Source organism: Cupressus sempervirens, chromosome 11 (genome assembly GCF_028749045.1).
Source record: "Cupressus sempervirens isolate cs-2001-9-10 chromosome 11, ASM2874904v1, whole genome shotgun sequence".
In the NCBI taxonomy this organism is placed as follows: Eukaryota; Viridiplantae; Streptophyta; class Pinopsida; order Cupressales; family Cupressaceae; genus Cupressus; species Cupressus sempervirens.
This window is the reverse complement of record NC_143128.1, coordinates 375,525,314-375,544,261: the sequence shown is the minus strand read 5'-3', so window position 1 is coordinate 375,544,261 and position 18,948 is coordinate 375,525,314. Positions and strand designations below refer to the sequence as shown.

The following is an 18,948-nucleotide window of genomic DNA, read 5'->3' as shown; positions in this document are numbered from 1 at the left end:
TATTTGCTTCATAGATTAATCTTGCATTTTTGTTTCCTTGCATATATTAGATTTCCTTTCTTGCATTGCTTTGCATTATAATCATTTAGATTAGCTTGCACCTTCATTTGAACACATATTTTGATCTTTGAATTTGTCATTTTATGTTGTACTTACATGGGCACAAACTAGGTCAAATTGAACTGAGGGTCTCCATTACAAACCCTTGCACTCCATGAATAGAGAGCTATGAGTCACCATTTGAGATCTCATTCATGAGAAATCTTAGATATAATGACTCATAGAAGTGTGTCAACATTTTGGCACACATTCTAGCTATGAATACTAAAGAGACTTATTAGACAAGAACACTCAATGAAAATCAATGATAGTTAGCACACAAAGAAAAGATCATGAGATAGCTCAAGCATTATGTGTTTGTGTTTAAAAATCTAAGTGTGTTAACTGATACTAAGTTTTGAGGATAAGGATCAAATTCTTGTAAGTAGGTAAGATCACATGAAAAAATTGGGTAAGACCAAACCAATAAGTGTTTTAAAAAAAAAGGAATCTTTATTTGATTTATTTCCTTTTTCATCAAAAAGAGAGCTTTAAGTGGGGATTTATTTATTTAATTAAAAGATGGATTTAATTTAATTACATGATGTAAGGTCCAAGCCAATTAGGTTCAAATTTTCCCCTTTAATCTCTCTATTGTTGATTCTTAGGATTTTCATGTAGGACAAGATCTCCCACCTAGAATTCACTACGATGAACCCTTTTGAAGAACGCTTTGGAAATGCACTTTTGATAAACCCTCATATGGTCAAATGATGCTTTGTATTTGATTTATTTGATTTATTTCCTTTTTTCATCAAAAAGAGAGCTTTAAGTGGGCATTTACTTATTTAATTAAAAGATGGATTTTATTTAATTAAATGATGTAAGGTCCAAGCCAATTAGGTTCAAATTTCCCCTTTTGATCTCTCTGATGTTGATTCTTAGGATTTTCACATAGGACAAGATCTCCCACCTAGAATTCTCTAGGGTGAACCTTTTTGTTGAAGGCTTTAGACATAAGGATATTCTCTAGTTGCATAAGACAACCCGAATAATAGGAAAAAGGCTCGGCATGCTAGAAGCAAATGAAAGAACTAGTGATTCTCCTTCTAATATACTGATAGTACCAAAAACGAAGACAATAACACCAAGAAAAAGATGAGAGCCTCTAGCAAAGGAAAGATAGATCTTGCAAGCCATAATAAGCAACATAGCTTTTAGGGTCAATCTAGGTAAGTTACTACTACATTATAGTCTTACTCCTTTTAGTAGGTGACAAAAAATTCTCATGGATATGACTAAAAATCATGCATAAGTTGGTTATAATTTTTGAAGGATTTTATAAATAGGTTTGCAATATCATTTTTATATTGTAGCTTTATGGATTTTCTAAAAAGAACTAGTACTTAAAAATTGGTATCATAAGTTAAAATCTTAGGTACATGGGCATTAGTGGAATACTATCAAAATTCTTATAATTTAATGATTAGTGAACTTCTCATAAAGAATTGGATTGAAACATGTTGTAATTCAATCTTGTAATACATTCTGAAAAGTATAAGTACAAAGTTTTTCTTCCAAAATGGATTTTCCCACATAAATCATTATATTATGATATTGATATTAGTCTCTCCAATGTTAGGATAATAATTTTTTTTTTCTATATATTCTTCCCTTTTAAATCAATATAAAAGTGTCATCACATTATGTTCCAATTTATTTTCCTTTGGATTAGTAGTGGGCAAGAGCCAATAGCAATAGAGGACTTGAGTAAACTTGAAACCAAGACCTCCCAAATAAGAGACTTACAACTTAATTTGATCCATGGGATGTTGATGCATATAGTCAAAGACCTATGGATTCCACTCAATCATTGCAATATACTATAATAGACTAAAAAAATAAACATACCATAATAATATTATATTTAGATTATGTTCTTATTAATGTCCCCAAAGAATCAGCTACAAAATTATCATGAAATACATTTGAAGAGATATATAAAGCCAAATTCTTTGTTCACAAACTAGCTTTGAGGAATAGCCTCCAATTTTTAAGAATAGAGAAGGTGGTAGATGAATTTGAAACCACCTAACAACATCCAACATGTTGGACTTAGTTAAACTTTATCCTTGATAGGAAGACACTTTTTTTATTCTTTTGTTTCCAAAGAGACAGAAAGGAATCTTGATTTTATTGCCAAATGGGCCTTAAGTTTTTACAAAAGAAAAAGAGAAAAAAGAAAGAGTAGATAAGAATGATACGTAGCATCAAAAAATTCAAAGATAAGTCTAAGTGATCAAAATTTGAATTACTTGTAATTATAATAATCATTTTGGGGAACCACAACAAAACTAATAACTTCTATAAAGTTTCTAAAGATTAAAAGAAAAAGACGTATAAAAAAGATGATTATGGTTTTAAGTAACTTAAGAAAGAAGATGTTGATGCATTAATTATATCTCTAGTTACTGTTGCAAGTGAGAATATGTGGTTAAGTGACTAGAAAAAATCTTCCTCCACCATAAAAAAATTCTCCAAGAGTATTCCCCACTTTCTTAGAAAGAGATTCAGCCCAAAGATGCAAAGGGAGGTAAGGAAGTTGAACCCAAATAGGAATATTATTAAATTTTTAGTTAAGGGATTAAAATTAGAGTGTTAGGTTTAGCAATAAGCATAAATTTGTATTTCCAACTAGATAAAGGATGACACAAAATTGTATTTCTATCTCAAGTCTCATCAAATTTACTAACAAAAAACAATTTAGGAAAAAAAATACAAATGCTTTTAGTAAGTAAAGGCTCCCAATGTTTATAAATCCATCCACACAAATCCAATAGAGAAGGCCATAAACCTTTGAACTAGAAAATCAAAACTTTTTATGAAAAGATAGAGGCAATATGATCAAAATTTTCCTATGTCTCTAAGTTCAAAGTAATGAAAATATATTTAGAGACAAGGATATGAATCCTTACAGAAGACACCCTCCCAAAAGAAGTTATAGGACTCGAAGCCACATTAAAGGTGACCTTTTCACTACCCAAATAAATCTTAGGTGAGATCCTAGTAATAGAAGAAAAAGAAAGAGTTGACAAACTAGAAGTGGTTGATAGAACCAACAAACCATCCTTTAGAAAACTAGAACCAGAACTAGGAGGCCCTAGAAATGGACAAACAACCCCAAAAAAAATTGCGGAAGAAGAGACTAGAAGATAAACAACTAATGAAAAAGATAATGAATCATCTGCAAGAAACCCAAATCTAATTCCAAGGCATGTGCCAGTTGAAAGAGATTCCTTAGAAGCTGGTGAAGAAACCCTAGAAGTAGTAATAGAAAAATGGACCCCAATATTCAATGATAGAGCCAATAAGATATAAGGATCCCTAGTTGTGCACAGAGAAGGCGAAACCTTGTTACATGCACCAAGAGAAAATGTCATCTGAAAAACAACAAATAAAAGAGTTAGCGATCCATCACACAATGACTTAGATCCAAGGCAAGGAGATTCCCTAGTTATAGAAGACATAACCCGAACAAAAAGTGAAAGAGTCATTGGAACAACAATAGAGGAAAGAACTAACAATTCTCTTGCCTATAGACCAACACAACTTGCAATAGAGACAATAGCACTAGGAAAGACAAAAGAACCCCCAGTAAGGGAAAGAGAGTTTTCAAGAGCCAATCTAACTCTATTATTCCCATGAGGAGGAAATTATAGGAAATTACATCTTAGGAAGAATGTTATCAGATCTAAAATAGTAGAATCTAATATATAATGCAATGTAATGCTATGATAAGACTAAAGGGATAAATATAGATGTAAGTGAAGAGTTTGATAAATAAATTATTGTTCTATGATGATAATTTTTTCTTGTTATGAAGTAATTTGAGCAAATTCAATTCAATTGCCTCTTTCTGGATTAAATAAAATAAATAAAATATCATTCATGGGTAAATATGTATTTATACTATAATTAGAGATGATAAAAACATCTAATTACTTAGACTTGAGTTGACTTATTAATAGTATCGAAGGATTATCCTTATGTGTATATTTCATATTGAATTAGTTCTCTAATTTATTCAATAAAGTTATCCTCTAAAAACATATAAGGTTTTTTATGTATATCATTGAACAATTGAATGTTAAAGCTTGTAATTGACTAGTTAAAGTGTATTCTATATTGTTATCATACTCTTAAAAAAATACTTAATATTTACATTTTGAATCTTAGAGAAAATTATAATTTGTTTCTCATCAAATCTATAGTAAATCTCTTTTGGCATTGATAAAAGTCTATTAGTTAGTATGAAATTTTATAATTGTTAAAGTTGCCTCTTAAAAGGGAGTAAGGAAAAAAATTCATTCCCATATTTTTTTTGTATATTTTGATAGATGATGATTTGGTTGTTAAAAGTCTTAATTTCCCTTAACTATAGAACCTAGTAGAAGTCAATACTAGTTTATTACTACATGAACCAAGATGAGAAAATCATTCTCCTAGAGATAAACAAATTCACACCACCTTTAAGTGAGGATATCTTCTTTGTTCATTTAGTCTTAGAGATCAAGCCTCTAGAGGTCAATATGGTAAAATTTCACAACCTTTTAGTATTTTGATTATATTTTGAGACTCAACTATTAAAGATATTAACATTCTATTTTATAAGATTTTTTTTTGAAAAAAATATTGTCAACACTAATTAAAAATTTGTACATACCTATACAATATGAAATTTCTCTTACACAAAAATTATCTATTCCATTTTCAAAAAATATTATTTGTATCACCCATTACTATCCCTCGACAACCCTTCTACCTTTTATAAATCCTAGATTCACTACAATCTTAAAATATATTCTTCATAATAAATCTTAGCACCTCCTTCATATAGTATAAATGTCTTTCCTTGAGATCCATGTTCCACGAAATTCATATGATGCTAAACACCCTAACACTCTTATGAATAATTTGCGTTACATTGGAAATTCATTCACATGTAAAAAAAATGAAAACCTATTTAAAAAGTTTATTTTTGAAAAGGTTTATTGAGATAGAAACTTCAAATGAAAGAGAAACCTATGTACAACATGGTCTTAAACTTTTTTTCATCTTTTTTCAAAAATAGTATTACCAACATGTTCTTGTTTATTCATTTTATTGATATATGAATGGAAATAGTACATGCAACACTTGTTAGGAACCTTTTAAAGGGACATGGAATTGAAGAGAATTGGTGGTGTAAGCTAGGCTTTCTTTTAGAATTTCATAGAACACGCTTTGGGGAAGTTGAACAAGGAGAAAAAAAGAAAAGTAATGAAACAAATGTATTAATTATGTTTAACATAGGCTTTTTATTTTCCTTTTGAAATTTGACCATAACAAAGAATAGCCCTCTTATTTTAAAAAATGGTTCATACCATTTTATTCTTCAACACTAATGACTTCTAAAATGACGATTTATAAGATTGTTTGAATATTATTGTTTGTAATATTTCTATAATGATGATTTCTAAAATTGTTTAAATAATATTCTAAAATGTTTTTTTAGTGAAACTAATTATGAGCTAATGGCTTAACCGGCACACTGGAAGCGTTGAATATTTCAGCCTTCTAGTGAGCTCAGCCACTGCTAGTCAATAGCATGAGACCAATGCATAACAGTGGCCCCAAGCTATTGGCTAGGAGTGGCTGGGCCCACTGGAAGCCACAAATAGTCAATGGTTCCAGTATGCCGGTTAAGCCTGGCAGTTTATGAGCACTAGAGAAATCTTGATGATGAAATATTATCTAGATTATTGAAGATACTGTGATTTTAATCATTTTTATTGAAAAAATATTAATAATTTCAAATGCGGTGCCCCTACTTCTTAACGTCATGGAGTGATGATATCTAATTAAATCATGAAGATAATATTAGAAGCTTTCTCCCATCTTCTTTGAAATGATCTTGCTACTGTTTCATTGTTAGTATATTGAAGCGATGCTACGCTAGAGTCAAAATGTTTCGAAGAAAGATACATTATAATGTCCATTAACTGTGTAACGGACAACAAATTAAATAGATAAACTTGGAACTAATATTTTATGATTGTGCAGATTCAATGCATATGTGAAAGTAGAAAACTTGTTCATGGAGGAGTATAAAAGTATATGTGAATGACAGAATAGTTATTTATTTCTGTAGATAGTTTTGTTGTGGGGAAGAGTTTCATGCACGGAAGCAGTTTCAAAGTGCATAACATGGCTACTGTAATAGAATAGATTTCGCATGGAAAATATGTTGGCTCTATAATTATTCTTGAGCTGTTACAGGATTCTGTCAAGTCTAGCATGGCCAAGTAAACTTAAGAGGAGAGTGGGCCAGAGAAAACTAAAAGCAAATGAGAGGAGTAGAGAAAAAAAAATAGCACTTATATATATTGAAATATCTAAAGTGGAGTGTGTATTGTTTAAGAGGAATCTATTGAAAATGGCATAAACAATTCATAAGTAGTAAGTATTTAAAAGTATTATTTTCGTGCACAGAGTCTAATGTAGCAGAGTACGAACATCTCACATAACAATAACTGGAATTAATCATAGAACGGTATATTTGAAGTTCAGAATGCAGTGTTTCAAAATAAAAATGAATCACAGATTGATATACTCAAAACTAAGAAAATATTGCTTCAAACTATCTAACCTAACTATGTGCATCTCCACGTCCAGAGTAACAAAAATAGATTTAGAGATAAAAGAAAGGACTCCTTACAAAAGGACGTGTTAGGAATTGGGCACCTTGTTGGCACTTGGACGAGTTGTAGAGATGTTGTATAATTGCTAACCAATTGTGTTAATGACGACAAAATATGTTTTTATGTTCATTGCATACATAGCTTATGTATATGACAGGTTGATTTTCAATACAAGGAGGTTAGTTGGTGATAGTATTATGCATGTGATCTTACATTTGTGCAATAGAATGAGTATAGATATCATATCTATGTTTTCTATATTTAATGTGAAGATTTGGTTAAGCTATAGTTTGTTTGGTGAAGAATAGTAATATATTAGTGTTCATGAAATAATGCCAAAGATAGTTGTTTGCATTTTGGTTATATCTTTTTGGCAAGCAAGAATTAACCATGATGAGCTTAGAAAATGATATAAGACTTGTTCATCCACGTGTTTGTGATTGGGAATCATTTTGATTTTTCTAGAAAGGTTGCTAATGATTAGTGTGTGGTATATTTTAGTGGCAATCAAATGTGTTATGGAAATGTATATTTCTGTAGATAGTAGTTTTCCACAATCCATTAGAATTCTTAGCTGTTTTTTCTGGGTAGATTGTGTTACAATTTTTGCATCAACTTTTCGGATTACACTTTTTTCCTTCAGCTCTCTCATCCTGATGATGGATCACAGAGTGTGATCCGAAACGTTGATGCAAAAATTGTAACACAATCTACCCAGAAAACACAGCTAAGAATGTATATTTCATTATTGTAAAACATATTATCTTTATTGCAATATACAGGAACCTTGTTGTAATGGTTGTAATAATTCTTATGGAGGCATGTATACCTTACCAAGGTCCTATGTAATTAAATGTTCAATGGGAAAGCTCTAACAAGCTAGAACCTAACTAATTATTTGTAAAGGGTATAAAGAAAAGATGTTTTCCTTGGTTGTGTGTGCATGGATGTGAGATTGATAGAGTATAATGTGAGATTTTATGCTAGGTCGTCAAAGCACAAAAGAGATGATGCTATTTGATTAAGTTGAGCTTCACAGGAACTATTTTGGTAAGTAAGTTGTAGATTAATGAGCTCATGTTATTTGATATGTTATCCAAAAGTATTGTCATTCACATTGATGTAAGGGGTGGTTGATTCACATTAGGATAAGTGTTCCTCATGGGTATAAGAAATGTTTCTTAAGGAGTTGTCCGAAGCACAACTGATTTCTATTATAGAGTTAGCATTATCCCAGAAGCTAATATAGGTGAATAACAGTAACCAACCATTAAAAAATGAATGTTCTATAGTGATTTCTTTTTTTCACAAGGAAAAGTGTCAAGATGGAGAAATCCAAGGAGGCTCACAATAGCATTCAGCGAGCAAGGAGTACAGGAATATAGAGCAGAGTAGAGAGAGTAGTGTAGTGTTAGCAGAAGTGGTGAGCAATACAGAGTGACTTAGAGTCCCTGTTTAGGGAGGAAGCCTAGGCTTTATCTATGTAAGTCTATTAGGTTCAAAACAAGCTAGTGTTGCCTCAGAAAGTTCTAATGAAAGTGTGGAGTCTACGTGAAGAGTTACAACTAGGGAGGTGAGGTGTGTGCCAATGTTGAAAGAGTGGATGCATACCTAGGGGTGGGAACTTGTATACAGTGTTTGGGAAGTACTCAAGTAGTGATCAACAACATAATTGAGATTGATGTAGACCAGGCTAGGGGCCATTGTGTTGACTAGGGTGTGTACAGGTTTTGAGCTTGGAACTTTGGAGATAGGTGTAGTCTAGGATCATCCCAACTTGGGGAGATCATTGGTGCCACATGGGGTAAAAACTTAGCCCTGTGACGGTTGGTAATATTGTCTTTCACATTTTCTAGAGCATTTAGGAAGTGGTCTACTAGTTTCCTTTTAGCCTCTAATAGGGTTAGAACCTTATAACAAGGGCTCAAAGGGTCACATCCTTTCAAAAGGATCTTATATATTAGTATATTATCTTGTGGGTACCATCCCCACTAGGGTTTTTAATTTGATTAAGGGTTTCCCTAGTCAACAAGTTATTATGTTATAGTGTGTGGTTTCTTATTGTTGTGCATCATTGTTTTAATTGTTTGAGATCGTATTTATAAGTACAAATTTAAATATATTTTCTCACAATTGATTCACACCACCTCACCCCTCTGTATTGTGTGCGCACTTTATTTCTTAATAAGACACCCACAAAAAGCAATCGCAAGACCCAAAGACACATTAAAGGTGATCTTTCCACCACCATAAGAAACCCAAATGTAATCCTAGTAATGAAAGTGAAAGAAGGGGCTTATAAACTAGTAGTAACTAATAGAAAGAGAAAACCATTGTTAAGTGAACTAGAACTAGAACTAGAACTAGAAGGGGCCTTAGAAATGGATGGAGAACCCCCAGTAGTAACTATATAGGAAGGGATCGATAGATATGAAAATGGTGAAAAAGATGGCAAACCATTTGTACACAACCCAAATCCAAATGCATGACATGTGCTAACTAAAGGAGATGCCCTAGGCACTGGTAAAGAAACCCTAGAAGAAACAATAGAGAGAGGAACCCCAACATTAGATGATAGAGCCAATTTTCTATAAGGATCCCTTGTCACAGAAGGAAAAATCCTATTACCATCACTAGGATTTAAAGGGTTGCATAAATAATAATAAATTATAGAGTAAGTGATCAATCACACAATAACCCAATCCAACACAAGAAGATGCCCTAGATGTCATATCTATGTTTTCTATACTTTATGCAAAGATTTGGTTAAGTTACAATTTGTTTGGTGAAGATTAGTAATAGATTAGTGTTCATGAAACAATGCAAGGGATAGTTGTTTGCATTTTGGTTATATCTTTTTGGCAAGAAATAATTAACCATGACAAGCTTAGAGAATGATAGAAGACTTGTTCATGTATATGTGTTTCTGATTGGGAATCATTTTGATTATTTTGGAAATATTGCTAATGATTAGTGTGTGGTATATTTTATTAGCAACCAAATGTGTTCTAGAAACATGTATTGCATTTATGTAATATGTAATATCTTTATTGTACCATATGGGAACCTTATTGTAATGGTTGTAATAATTCTTATGAAGGCATGCATGGCTTAGCATGGTCCTATGTAATTAGATGTTTCTTTTAAGATGACCTAATTAATTATTTGTAAATAGTATAAAGAAAATAAATTTTCCTTGGTTGTGTGTGCATGCATGTGAGATTAATGGAGCATAATGCGATCTTTTATGCTGGATCATCAAAGAACAAAAGAGATGATGTTGGTTGATTGAGTTGATCTTCAATGGAACTATTTTGGTGAGTAAGTTGCAGATGAGTGAGCTCATGTTATTTAATATGTTATCCATAAATAATGTCTTTCACATTTGCTAGAACATTTAAGAAGTGGTCTACTTGTTTCCTTTTAGGCTCTAATATGGTTAGAACCTTATAACCAGGGCTCAAAGGTCCCCTAAGAGGGATATGTCCTCTAACAAATATGGTTGTACTAAATCCATTGTATTTGACCACTAACAGGATTACATCCTTTCACAAGGAACTCATATATTAGTACATTATCTTGTGGGTACCATCCTCACTGGGGTTTTTAATTTTATTAAGGGTTTCCCTGGTCAACAATTTATTATGTTATGGTGTATGGTTTCTTATTGTTGTGCATTATTGTTTTAGTTGTTGGAGATCGTATTTATCCCCTCTATGTTGTGTGTGGACTTTACTTATAAACAAGATACCCACCAAAAGCAATGCTAGGACCCAAAGCCACATTAAAGGTGACCTTTCTACCATCATAAGAAACCCATGTGTAATCTTATTAATGGAAGTGAAAGAAAGGTCTACCAAACTAGTAGCGACTAATAGAACCAGAAAACCATTGTTTAGCAAACTATAACCAAAACTAGAAGGGGGCTTAGACATGGATAGAGAACCCTCAATAGTAACTATAGAGGAAGAAACCAATAGACAAGAAAATGATGAAAGAGATAGCAAACCATCTATACAAAACCAAAATCCAAATGTATGACATGTAACAACTGAAGGAGATAGCCTAGAAAATGGTAAAGAAACCTTATAAGAAATAATAGAAAGAGGAACCCCAACATTATATGATAAAGCCAATCAGCCAAGAAGAATCTCTAGTCAAAGAAGGAGAAACCCTATTACTAACACTAGGATAAATGGTCATATGAAAGATAATAAATAATAGAGCTGGTGATTCATCACATAATAACCCAAATCCAACACAAGGAGATGTCCTAGTTGAAAAAGACAAGACTTCAATAATAGGAGAAATGGTTGGGAGACCAACAAAAGATGAAAGAACCAACAATTCTCCTATTAGTGGACCAACACTGACATAGACAACACCAGAAAAAGTATTAGACCCCCAACAAGGGCAAAGAGTTCTTACAAACCATCTTGCCTCTATTATTCATGTGAGGAGGAAACTACATTTTAGGAAGAATGTTATCTCATCTAAAATAGTGGAATCTAATATGCACTGCAATTCTGCTTTAAGACCAAAGGGATAAATATAGATGAAGGTGGAGAGGTTGATAAATAAATTTTATCATTATATGATAATATTTTTGGCTTCTTGTGAAGTAATTTGAGGAAATTTACGTACCTCTTTCTAGATTAAAGAAAAGAAAAAAACTTCATTCATGGGTAAATACATATTTATACTATAACTAGAGATGATATATATAGATTCAATTACATGAACTTGATGTACCTTGCTAAGAGAATCTAAGGATTATACTTTTAGCTATTTTGTAGGTCTATCACTTCTTGTGTATACCTTTATAGAGAATTACTTATCTAATTTATTTGATTAAGTTATCATCATTATACATAGATTTTTTATTATGTAAATCATCAAACAATTGAATATTTAAGCTTGTAATGGACTAGTTAAGTCATATTGTATAATGTTATCATATTCTTAACAAATTACTTGATTTCTACATTTTCAATCTTAAAGAAAATTTTAATTTGTTTCTCCCCACAACTACCATAAATCTCTTTTGGCACTAATAAATATCTACTAGTTAGTATAGTGTTTTGTATTTGTTAAAGTGGCCTATTAAAAGGGAATAAGGAAAAAGAGTCTTTCATGTAGATTTATTATATTTTAGTACATGACGATTTGGTTGTTAAAAGATTTAATTTCCATTATCTTTTAACTATAGAAATCCTTATATAGATCATAAGCATTTTGATTATATCATGAGACTTAAATATTCAAAATATTGACATGTCATTTCATAAGATATTTTATTTGAAAAAATGTCAACTTTAATATAAATTTGTACATGCCTAGACAATATAAAATTGCTTACACATAGAATTTATCTATTCCATTTTAAAAACAAAATTATTTGACAACCCATCCACCTTAATCTTAAAACATATTGAATGAAAGAGAATGGCTGATGACTTTAAACCATTTTATCCTTTTAGAAAAATATGTGTACCAACATGCTCTTGTTTATTCATTTTATTGATATATGAATGGAAATGGTGCATGTAACACTTGTTAGAGGTCTTTTAGAAGGACAAGTAATGAGGAGAAATCATGGTGTAAGCCATGCTTCTTTTTAGAATTTCATAGATAGTTAGAGATAGTGAGTAGGAACAAGGACAAAAGAGGAAAGTGGTGTAACAAATGTGTTTACTATGTTTGATAGAGTCTTTCATTTTAACTCCTAAAATTTGATCATAACAAAGAACAAGCTCTTATTTTAGAAATTTATTTATACTATTTTATTCTTGATCATTTCTAGAAAACAATAAGACTTATAAAATAAAGATTTATAAGATTATTAAAATATTATTATTCTTTTAAAATTATTAAATAATATTGTAAAAATTTATTTTTATAAAACTAATTATAAACACTAGAAATCTTGATGATAAAATATTATCCAATATTTTTATCATTCTTTATGAAAAAATATTTATAATTTCAAATGGGTGTCCTTAGCCTTAACCTAGTGGTGGAGTGATGGTATCTAAATAAATCATGAAGATAATGTTAGAAGCTTTCACCCATCCTCATTGAAAAGTATTCTGTACTTTCAAATGCTACTATTTAGTATTATTATTTCATTTCATTTTATGTTAAACAAAAGACAGAAAGTCTAAATATATTAAATAAAATAAGACAAATGGAGTAGAAAAAATGGCCAAAAGAAGCCATCAATGTTTGTCAGAAAAATCAGAAGATGGCTAGAATTATGTTTCATTGTTAGTATTATGAAGCCATGCTATGCTAGAATCGAAATGTTTTCAGCATAGATACTTTATAATGTTCAACCTTTTAACAGACAAAAAAATTATATATTATGCAGATTAATGCATGTGTGGAAATGGATTTATCATTGTGTAGATTCAATGCACATGTGAAAGTAGAAGAAATTATATATTATACAGATTAATGCATGTGTGGAAATGGATTTATCATTGTGCAGATTCAATGCACATGTGAAAGTAGAAAAATTTAGTTAATTCATGGAGAAGTATAAAAGTATATGTGAATGACAGAGGATATATTTAAAAACAGTTATTTATTTCTGTAGATGATTTTCTTGTGGGGAAGAGTTCGATGCGTGGAAGCGGTTGTAGATTCAATGCACATGTGAAAGTAGAAGATAAATGGAGGAGTATAAACGTATAGGGGAATGACAGAGGATATATTAAAAAAGAGTTCTTTATTTCTGTAGATGGTTTTGTTATGGGGAAGAGTCCAATGCGTGGAAGCAGTTTCAAACTGCATAACTATGGCTACTGTAATAGAAATAGATTTTATTGGCAAGTCGTATGGAAAATATGTTGGCTCAATAACTATTCTTGAGCTGATGCAGGATTCTGTAAAGTCTGGCATAGCCAAGCAAACTAAAAGAGGATGAAAGGAGTACAAAAAAAAAACAAAACCATTCATATATTGAAATATGTAAAGTTGAGAGTGTATTAGTTAAGAGGAATCTATTGAATCTATTCAAAACAGCATGAACAATTCATGAGTAATAATTATTTAAAAGTTTAAAATGTATTGTTTTCGTGCACAGAATCTATTGCAGCTTAATACAAACATCTCACATAACAATAACTGGAATTAATCATAGAACGATATATTTGAAGTTTATAATGCATTATTTAAGCATGAAATGAATCACAGATTGATATGCTCAGAACTAAGAATATGTTGCTCAGAGCAAACCATCAATCCTAACTACTATCTAAACGAGAAGAAAATAATTATTTGAAAGCTTAAAATGTATTCTTTTCGTGGACAGAATCTATTGTAGCACAACAATACAAATATTTCACATAATAATAAATGGAATTACTTATAGAACAATACATTTGAAGTTTAGAATCCATTGTTTCAGCATGAAATGAATGGCAGATTGATATACTCAAAACTGAGAAATTGTTGCTCAAAACAAACCATCAATCCTAACTATCTGCACGAGAAGAAATACAAGGATAAATAGTTCATATGTAATAATTATTTGAAAGCTTAAAATATATTGTTATAGTGGACAGAATCTATTGTACCACAATAATACAAACGTCTCACATTATAACAATAAACGGAATTACTTATAGAACGATATATTGGAAGTCTATAATGCTTTGTTTCAGCATGAAATGAATGACAAATTGATATACTCAAAACTAAGAATGTGTTTCTTAAAAACAAACCTTCAATCATAACTATCTGCACGTGAATAAATAGGACAAGTAGTTCATATGTAAGAGTTATTTGAAAGCTTAAAATGTATTGTTTTCGTGGACAGAATCTATTGTAGCAGAATAATACAAACATCTCACATTATAACAATAAATGGAATTACTTATAGAACGATATAGTGGAAGTCTATAATGCATTGTTTAAGCATGAAATGAATGGCAGATTGATATACTCAAAACTAAGAAAATGTTGCTTCAAACCATCAAATCAAACTATGTTCATGAGAAGAAACAAGTGAATCAAGGCATACATACCGTAGGCAAACTAGCTGTGATGGTTTTGATGGATCTTCTTGTCGTCCTTGAGAGATCTTTGCACTGCTTCAAATTCTGGATTGGGCCATTGCAAGAGGCGGCCATCAAAAACTCCTTGCCTATTATAAGTATTCCTTGCGGTGGCAACCATAGATGGCTGGTCCACCGAATGGTTGTTGTTGTTGTTGTTGTTGGTTTGTGCATAATAGGCCATGATGTTGTTATAAGAATTGGACTGAAGGGTTTCCCTGCCAGAGAGAGCTGGCCATGACAAGTTGATAGGAACAACCTGCTGTTCCTCCACATGAAAAGAAGCCTTATTCTGCTGCTGCTGATGGTGATGAAGAACCACATTAGGGTTGTTTGAAGTAAAGTGGGAGGATGCTGAAATGTGATCAGTAGTGTGATGCTTGTGGTCCTGACATGTGAAAATGGCAGCATTGAGAAAAGGCTGGTGAGAAGAAGAAGAAGCATGCTGATGCCCTGATGGGTCATGGAATAGATGATGATCAATACCATGATGATAAGGCTGCACTGATAACCATTTGTTGCTATGATTGCTCTCACGGGCTTCCAGTGCAATATCACCCACGCTGTTCAAGAGACCAGTGAATGTATTTGTAGAAGTTGTACCCGCCCCATCATTGTAAAGAGCTGCAGGATTAATGGCCTTTGCTCTTTCTCTGGCTCTTCCCCTTGCCTTGGCACGCCACTCTGAGCGAGAAAAAGATGTAACCCCATGAGTCCCTTCTCCTTCTTCTTCTAATTCTAATTCTAATTCTTCTCCAGAGTTGCTGTTTGTACTGGTGCTGCTCTTCCCAATGGCAGTCTCTGCCTTCTCCTGCTGCTGCTGCTGTTTCTGCCTCATCATCATCATCATCTTCAGAATCTCACAATGTCCTTGCTGCCCTGGCTGTGATGTAGACATTGCTAGAGAAGGCATTGATGGGGTTTCTCTCAAGGTAAAACCCTTGTGCTCATGAGTATTTGGGGCATTGGAGAAGGTGCCCTCCAGCTGGGGAAGGTCATTAATCGCGGGAGCAGCAGCCTTTAGTAACCACTCGACTGCTTTACTGGGCTGGTCCAGTCCAAGCCTATCCTGCAGGTCATAGAATTGAATTGCTGTGGAGACTGAGAGCCTTACTCTTCTGTCTCTCAGGCCCTTTGCAGTCAGCACTTTGCTGTGACGATCCTTACCACCCGATGAACGAGATACTCGTACAATTCTTGAATCGGGGCTCATATCCATCCCCCATCTCCATTCATGACTTGTCCCTCCACCTGACCTCCACCTCAGCCCCTCCACCACCTCCTCATCCTTCTCCACCTCAACCATCTTCCGCTTCCTTGTCTTGAACCCTTCACTGCCACCATTTTTGTTCTTATCATTGTTCATCTTGAGACTGTCATTGGCCTTGTTTCCCTCCAAATGCTCGCCTGATTGGATCAAATGGTGTCTAAATGAATGATTGATTAATTTTAGTCATGCCCACAAGACCAATTATTCATCTCGAGACTATCATTGGTCTTGCTTCCCTACAAATACCCACCTGATTGGATCAAATGCTCTCTAAATGAATGATTGATTGATTTTGTTGATGCCCACAAGACCAATCAGTTGATGCCCACAAGAAGAAACAGTTAAAATCACAGTCCTATACTACCTTCGAACTATCATTCCAGCTGAGAATCATGACAACCCTATGTTATGTTCAAACCATATTCATCTTGTGACTGCCATTTGGCCTCCTTTCCCTCCAAACACCTGGCTGCCCGACTGGATCAAATGTATAAATGAATAATAGCCTTGAACGATGTTCACAAGACAAAACAATCTAAAAGATCAAGTGTTGAGGGAGTGAATAAGGACTTGAATGATGTCCAAAAGTTGAGACAGGCTAAAAACAGTCTAAAACTAGAGTGGGAGCCCTAAACTATTTTTAAACTCCTTTTTGATGCGAATCTGCTACTATAGCTTGAACTGTTCTTGTTGGGCACTATTAAATCCTCATCAGTCTATCATTTCAATTTTTAAATTCTCAGCATTTTGCTTTTCTTTGGGATTTGAGCTGCCGTGATTTGGTATAGCTGGAACTGTTTTGTTGGGTACAATATCCTATTCCTCCTCCACATTTAGTCCGTGTACAGGGGAAATCAACTTGAAGTTTGAGCCTCTCATCTGCTGAGCATAACTGTACTACCTTCAATGCTGACAAGAGCCGCATTGAATCAGTAATGAGCCTAACTGGTAATGGCAGCTGATGGCAATATGACCCACTATGGCTGCTTAATCAATTCTCATCCAAGCCACACACTTCCTTGTCTTTGGGTAATCTAGATGCCACTGACACTGCCCACTGAGCACTGGCCACTGGCCAAGATCAGAGAAAACCTGCAGTTGCCCTCACAATCAATTACTACTGCTTTCCCCAATTACACATGCCTTACAAGATTGTTATGACATGCCTTACACTCACATTAGGTATTGTTATGACATGCCGTTCATCTATCTCCAACCTACCTACCATTACTTTTACTTCCTCTCATTCTGAGATTCCATATTGAAGGACAGCGGGAAGCATCATTATTAGTACAAAATAAATCCCTCCTCCAAGTACTTACCTTGTTTCTTTTCCCGATCTGCTCCCTGCTATAAACCCATTACTTTTAAAACCTATATCCTCACAAAGAAGTTACCTATACGGCCGCCCCAATGTTTTTCTTGTCAGCTCGCTGTGTTATCTCAGTATGTGATAAGCAGTCTCAATCACCCACCTACTCAAGGGCTGTTATTTGTACACCATCTCCAACCTGGATTACAAAAAGCATGAAAATTGTTAGTATCAACGAGGTTTTCACGGTCCATGGAATTCAGCTAGAGGTTTCTATAAAAGAAATAGCCATCTCCTATCATTCTCTTATTTAGTTAGCTAGCTCATGCTCATGATGGATGGGTCAAGGAGTATGGGTCAAGGAGTATGGTTTTTTTATCAAAATATATTGGATCATTGTCTTCTCTTTCATGATGCATGGATAATAGAGCATGGTTTTGTATCAATACATCCAATTTTTATCTTCTCTTTCTTGGAGTATGGTCTATATTATTTCTACCAATATATTTCATCATTCTCTTCTTCTCTATCAAAAAGTATGGCCTTGAATGTTTTGTAGTATCATTTCATTCTCTTCCCTAATCAGGTCTGAAGACATTTGAATTCATTCATTTCAACTAGCTTATTGAGATGATAGATGATAGAATATGATTGAAATCACAAAAAAACACTTACCCACTTTAACGATCAAATCTAAAAACCTGTGAAACTAACAAAATAGTTATTGAATCTTATCATAAGAAGAAAATTATTATTCATATCTACCAGATATGACGAATCCATACACCCACAAGCTCATTTGAAAGATAACTTACAAGCATGCTGTAATATGTACACAGACTATAAGCTTATAAAAGCTGACGACCTGTTTCTCTCCTCTATTGATGGATGTCTGAGCCTGAGAAACTCCTACAAGCGAAATAGCTCACAATCTTATAGTGGGGATTTCAATGGCAAGGAAAGGATGCTCGAAAAAGTGGGTTATTCCTTATACCTCAATACTTTTTCCCCCCGATTTGCTGTCAGACCGTAACCCAAGTTAGAAAGTAGAGCAATATTTCAATGAGTAAGTCATGGTGTTGTTAGTTAGAAGATAGCGTGAGTTATAATTTGGAGTATACTAAAGGTGGAAGTGGTATTGCAATCCAGTCTGTAGAAAGCAAACAAAAGAAGGGAGATGGAAACCCTAACCCTAAACGGGAAGGTGGGTGCCTAGTTTAATGGTGAATTGAATTGCATGAGCATGACTTGTGGAAGAAGAATAAAGCATAAAGTGAAATCCCATGGCTTGGCGTTGGGAGAGAGGAGATATTTGTGCTTTTAATGCGCTACACGCCTGCGAGGCAGTCACCATCAGAGCCAACGCACTTGAATAAGGCAGAGCAAGGGAAGGGCCCCTTCTTTTCCATGGTCCCCCTCCCCCTGCAATTTATACCGACTTGTCATTTTCGCCCAACAATTGCATTTTACTTTCCATTTCTGATCTCGATCTAACGTTTCAATCTGCCTTCCCTCCCTTATCACATC

At 33.4% G+C, this 18,948-nt stretch overlaps 1 protein-coding gene across 1 annotated transcript; it reads right to left on the bottom strand.

The window, feature by feature from the left end:
- Positions 1 to 3,190: 3,190 nt before the first annotated feature.
- On the bottom strand, positions 3,191 to 17,046 carry LOC149529626 (uncharacterized). The gene is made up of 2 exons (XM_089809279.1): positions 14,810 to 17,046; positions 3,191 to 3,479 (listed from the first exon to the last, which is right to left on the bottom strand). Exon 1 carries the CDS (start codon positions 16,203 to 16,205, stop codon positions 14,820 to 14,822), a length of 1,386 nt encoding a protein of 461 aa, XP_089665405.1. The 5' UTR covers positions 16,206 to 17,046; the 3' UTR covers positions 3,191 to 3,479; positions 14,810 to 14,819.
- Positions 17,047 to 18,948: the final 1,902 nt, after the last annotated feature.

What these genes read in the sequence shown, in the direction of transcription:
- LOC149529626 (XM_089809279.1), bottom strand. Translation starts at nt 16,205, where the DNA reads ATGAACAATGATAAGAACAAAAATGGTGGCAGTGAAGGGTTCAAGACA.